At 43.5% G+C, this 6,000-nt stretch overlaps 1 protein-coding gene across 9 annotated transcripts in view; it reads left to right on the top strand.

The window, feature by feature from the left end:
• Positions 1-578: 578 nt before the first annotated feature.
• The window catches only part of EHBP1 (EH domain binding protein 1), a 340,487-nt gene continuing 335,065 nt past the window's right edge, over positions 579-6,000 (top strand). For 5 of the 9 annotated variants that reach the window (XM_045979142.1, XM_045979139.1, XM_045979138.1 and 2 more), the window contains exons 1-2: positions 691-978; positions 1,813-2,211. In XM_045979142.1, the coding sequence (XP_045835098.1) occupies positions 2,108-2,211 (104 nt within the window). In that variant the 5' untranslated portion in view covers positions 691-978; positions 1,813-2,107. Of the gene's footprint in view, positions 659-690; positions 979-1,812; positions 2,212-6,000 lie in introns of those variants that run through there. The other 4 variants (XM_045979135.1, XM_045979137.1, XM_045979136.1 and 1 more) reach the window with 4 other exon arrangements.

Raw genomic sequence — 6,000 nt, 5'->3', positions numbered from 1 at the left:
TGAACGCTAGGCGTGGGTTCTCAGGGTCATTACTTCAGTTTGTCAGGGGGAAAAACCCCAGGAGAAATCGGGTGAAACCAAGGCTGCGTGCGCAAACACCCTGTTTGCTAGTGGCGCAGGAATAGGCGCACCCAGCTCCTAGGGTGGGGATAGGAGAGTACAGGAGGGAAAACCACAGCAGCCACGCTACCCACAGCTGCACCGAACCCAGTCCCGGCTCTACTTTCAGACTCCAGCCAGAAACCCCGCCCGGCACCCAGCGCGCCTTTGACCGACATCCACCTTAAGCAACCATCGTCCCGTTCACTATAAACACTCCTTACTCCTCCCGCCTATCGTTTCCCTCTCCAAGCCAATCAGAAGAGTGGGCGGGATCGTCCCTGCTGGGCTCCAATTTTTTTTTCTTTTCTTTTTTTTTTTTTTTTAAAGGGTAGACTGTGTGCCGCGTTCCGGCTGGGGGGGAAAAAAAACCACCTCTAGAGCTAAGGGGTGGAGCCTATGTTATGGACACCCAGGTCGGCCAATGAGGTGCCCCCACCACAGAAAGACCCGGCCGCCGAGATGGGCGGGGCACGCGCGGTGCCGAGCCAATGGCGGCGGGGCGGACGGAGGTTGAGCCGCCGTGGGTAGGGTTAGTGTGAGAGGTGCGGCGGGGGAGGTAATGATGATGGTGGCGGAGGAGGAAGGCGGGGGAGGGGGTGGTGGGCACTGAGCGGCGGCTCTGGCAGGGTTTTGTAGGGTGGGGGACGGTCGCGGGGCGACTCCGTCCGGGAGGGGGCGGGCGTGAGGCGCGCCGTCCGCCAGAGGGGCTGCAGACCCCGGCTCCCGCGAGCGCCGCGGCTGGCTCGGCTGTTCCATGTGGCTCCGGCGGGGATGGAGGACTCGGTGGCGGCGGCGGCGGCTGCTGCTGCGGCGGCGACGGAGGAGCGGCGCTGAGGAGGGAACCGGGCCAGACTCAGCCCGACAGCGGGATTAGAGGTGTGAGGCGGGGCGGGAGTGGACGTACGGCGGGGTCGGGGCTTGGGGACCGGGCTGGGGTCTTCTGGCATCGCCTGGGTGACAGGGACCGCAGGCGAGCCACCGCCTGCCACAGCTGTGGGGCAGGGGTCTGGGCTCTGTGCAGGAGGAACGGAGGCTCCGGCGGACGGTTCCCTTCGGAAAGGGGAGGGAGGCACCGCACCCCGCACCGTGCACTTGCCCCGCTGGTCATTGCTTCACGCCCAGGCAGGAGTTTCCATTTCCCTCCGGTTGGCAGCGAAGGCGGAGAGCCCGAGTGGCCTGGAGCCGGGACACTGCCCTCCCTTTGCCTTGAGATTTCCCTCCACTCCTCTTTCCCCATCCATTTCCCCCTCCGACTGAACAACAGCATTCCTCCTCGCTCCTTAATTTGTTCCAAGCACATATTCTAGGACTCGAGGCTATTATTTATTAGCTGAAAAACAAAGTTTATTTTGAAATGTTCCACTCCTCTCTCTGACTGGCAGTGGACATTAAACAGCATCCCTAGACTTTCCCGCTCTGCTCGCCTTTCTGTGATGCTAGGAGGGGGAGATAGGGCCCCGACTTGGCGTTTCTCAATTGTTGTTGATGCTGATTACCTGATGTGTTGCTCCACGTCTTCGGTGTGAATTGTAATTTCTTCCTTGATGTCTTGCATCCTTGATGTTACTGGCTTTTGAGGTTGGTGTTTTGTTTCATTGTTTGAAAAACATGCGGAGAACTGAGGTTGTCTGTTGCAGTGTTATCTAACATGGGTGGTTAGTCACTCCTCACGCTTCTCTCATATTTTTCTCTCTTTGTTTTGCTTTTCAGTCCTCCAGATTACACATCATATAGTCCCTGAGGTGGAATGGTGATGTCTCCGTGAGGGAACCTCCTCTCATTCATCCTGTCATGTGTATCATACTGTTCTTGACTGGGCCATTCATCTAAGATGGGATTTACCCTGTGAAACAGGGCGAAGACTTATGGACCCCAAACATCATTTCAAGTTGTAGTTGAGTTTTTTAAAGTACAGACATACATGCAAAGCTCTTTTGCTTTGGGCCCTCTGCTTTGTTAAAGCTGCTGTATTGCTAACCCAGAACTGCTCCAGTGACTGACCATCATGGCTTCAGTTTGGAAGAGACTGCAGCGTGTGGGAAAACATGCATCCAAGTTCCAGTTTGTGGCCTCCTACCAGGAGTTGATGGTTGAGTGTACCAAGAAATGGTAAGACATGTCTGGGGGTAGAGTTTACTGTGGCCTAAACTCACTGTGACCTAAAGTCAGCTGACAGCTGACACACCTTTCTGTAGTGCACGAATGTGTACAGGCTGGGCAGGGAGCAGATTACTCTAACAAGTATTGTGGTATGCACTGTTGCTGCTGGTACCATCCCTGTGGGTTTTAATTACTGCACTTCAGTATGGCTCAAAGGAGTGTAACTCTGAGAGCTTACCAAGTACAGTAGATTTGGTCTTGAGGTCTTTCATCATTAGTGTTAGCGTAACTTTGATTTTTTTATAATTTGGAGGAGATACAGAGAATGCTATTGAATATTGTAAACATGCATGTGTATTATTGTAACATACACATTTTAATAGAGTTATAATATAGAAACCTATATTTTTGTGGGGTGGTGATAATCTATTTTATTTTGTTCTTGATTTTTCTTTTGTTTTGGTTTAAAATAAATAATTTTTCATTATCTTAATAATGGAATGCCAGTCCATAATACAACCTTAGAAATTCTTTTGTTATATGCTTAGTCAGGCAACTGTATTTTATTTTAATTGCCTAATGGGATACATTTCTTGGCCAGACTTAAGGAAGCAATTAGTAGTTCTGGCCTACGATTTGCTTCTTTCTACTTGAGCAAAGTAAATTTAGGGCTTTCTTTTCACTGTCTTGAATGATAAGCAAGAATTCTTATTTAGTAAGAGAAGAAGAGTTAATGTTAAGCAAATGGTCATTTGGGTTTTGACTTATTACAGTGTTTAAATAGTATTACTGGGGAAATAAGTCCCATTTTATTGTCCACAAGGACTGTAATCTCATGTCTGTATTACCTCTCTTTTTAACATCCTTTTTATTAGATGAAAAAAATAACTTGCTCTGTTCTAGAACTCTTAAAGCATATTTGAATATTGGGAAACCAGTTTCTGAATGCTTTGCTCTTGGACTTGTTAGGAATGTTATTTTATGTGCAATTCATGAAATGCATGCACTGATTACCTACTTTACACCAGGCACTGTGGCTTTAGAATTGAATATGACATAATCCCCACCCTCAAGGAGCTCACAGTCCAGGGTAATGACAGTCATGTAAATAAATTCACTTATCATGGTACAATAATACAAATGTGTATGATGTAGGGATTTTAATCTGTTTCCATCACTTAACAGTTGGTTATCCTTGGGAATAGGTTATTTATTTCTCTATGATTTAGTTTCCATATCTGCAAAAGAAATAGTGGTACCATTTCATAGGAAGAGTTATTGTGAAGATTAAATGAGTAATTTAATCGCCAGTAAATGCCATTATCACTTACAAAGTTGGCACTGGAGGAAATAACTCTTTAAGGGTAGAGGGGAAGGTCTTGGGATGGCTTCCTGGGATCTGAGTTGGGTTCTGAAAGATTCATGGTAGTTGGCCAGAAAGCCAAGGGGGGAGAAATGAAGACTATTCTAGACTGAAGCAATAGCCTATGCAAAAAGTATAGAGGAGTTAAACAACATGGGATCCAATCAAGGAAAGTTATGTGCTTGTACTATTGTGTGTGGCTTGGACTTTATTCTGTGGGTGATAGCGAAAGGTTTTGAGCAGAACATACATTAGGTTTGCATTTTGGAAAAATCATTTGAATGATAGTGTGGAGTAAGGATCATAGTGGAAAGGGTGACTGGAGACAGCAATGTCTGCCTACTGTTGCAGTAGGTAAGGTGAGGGAAAAGGCTTAGACTAAGGCAGAGCACAGGAAATGGAGAGGCACACTTAGGACACAAAATGGTTAGGACTTAAGGGCTCCTTTCAGTCAGGGTCTGGAAAGGATGGGGATGAGAGAGAGGGAAAGGCCTAGATTGACCTCCCAAGTTTCTGGTTTGGAAGACTGGGTACTTACTAACCAAACTAGGAAAATAGTATCCTCATTACAAGTATTTTTTAACTAGGAAGTATACTGGGAGTATCAACTTATAGATGGTTAAATCTGAGTCTCCTTTTTTAAGGACTATAGAACATATCAGGTGATTATCTTTAGTTACAAAATAAGTTTCTTCCCCATAGTTCGCTGTATCACTGAAATTTCTTTTCCCCTTGAGATGTAAGTTATTGTTAATATGTCTCAATGTGAAAGCAAGAATGAAAATTTAATTCGATTACAGTCGAACAGATGGTTTAATCATTTTTAGGGATGGCCATTATGGTATACCTGTTAAATTGAATCTTTCTGATAAAACTTTCTTTACTCTTTCTTTAAATATAGAATCTTTCTTTAAAACTAGAAGCATTTGGGTGTTCTAGAATTTTCAATTTTATAGTAATAACATGGAAGATAAATTACAAGTGTTGAGAGGATAAGAAAATAGATCTGGTATAGGGAAGAAGAAATAAACTATAAAAAGAGAGAACAGATAGCATTCCATTGGTATTGTGTCTTTGGAGGTAATCTGTGAATATAGATTTCATTGCCTTTTAGAACCTTGCTACTTAAAATGTTTTCTGAGAAGCAGGAGCATTTGCAACACCTGGGACCACCTGTTAGCAGTGCTGACTCTCAGACCATGCCCTAGACCTACTGAGTTAGAATCTGCATTTTAGTAAGATCCACAGTTTGCATACTAAAGCTTAAGAAGCAGTATTTTAAAATAATGTTTTCAACTTTCCCAAGTGTCCATTCATGACTCTAGAATAAAGTATATTCAAAGTACACTGACTTCTGCATGAATTTGAAACTCATAGAATGAAGATAAAACTCAGGAGATTCAGGAAAGGCATAGTGTGTTGATGGAAGAGGGTCATGGGAATCAGGAAATGTTTTTCAAGGGAGAATGTGTTCTTTCTGTGATTAAGGAGAGGAGAATGTTTCCCATGATCTTTTGCCATGGCCATAGGGTATGAGCCTGGATTTGACAGATAACAGGATGAAGGTAAGGGTTTAAGGATATTTTTTTTTTAGATCTAGGCCATGAGCAAACACAGTACTTTTACCTTTGATGGAAGGATGGATTCTATAGATTAGAGGATTTGAGGCTTCTGCTTTCTCAGAGTTCTTTTCTCTGTTGCTGTGTTATGGTATTTCACCTTTGCTCTTGCTGATGGGGTGTGAGTTTCTTTAGTTCAATAGAGTCCACTTCCTGATTCTTTCATGTTGTTGTGGTTCTAGAACATAGGTCAGGAACAAAAACCTGAATGACTTATTAATCTGATAGAAGGACACTGTACTGCGAAGTTTTCTATTCCTTATCACTCCTTGATTGCCATGTTAAGGCTCTAGCAAATATGGAGATGATAGAGGTTTATATTTCCTACTCTTATTATTGTCTCCAAGTCATTTAATTATTAATCACTTAATTGACAAAGCTGTTGGCAAGTAATGAGGCCACCGGAGATGAGTTTGCCGGAAAGAGAGTGTGTGGTCCTTTTCCTTAGTTTGTTACCTGGTTCTTTCATCATTTGCAGGGTTTTAGATTCTGAGAAAAGTCTTCACTCTATGAACTTTCAGGGGTTATTCAGGTGTTTGAGGAAACTACTTCAAAGTTGACAAGTTTTGGTTATAATTTAGGTTGCAGAGCTTATTTCTGATAGGAGCTCCCTAATTTATGAACCATTATGTATGAGTATATATTATACTGTATGTATATAATGTGTATATGTCTGTATCATCTGCCTATTTGAACATATTTAACCTAAGTTTTTATATTTCATCTAATTCTCAGTTTTAGCATTAAAAAAGTATTTAAAGTAATATAAAATTTTCCCTAAAAGGCATAAATATATTTGTTTCTGATCTTTCCATG

The sequence above is a fragment of the Meles meles genome, chromosome 15 (assembly GCF_922984935.1).
Source record: "Meles meles chromosome 15, mMelMel3.1 paternal haplotype, whole genome shotgun sequence".
NCBI classification, from domain to species: Eukaryota; Metazoa; Chordata; class Mammalia; order Carnivora; family Mustelidae; genus Meles; species Meles meles.
This window is presented reverse-complemented; position numbering and strand designations above follow the sequence as displayed.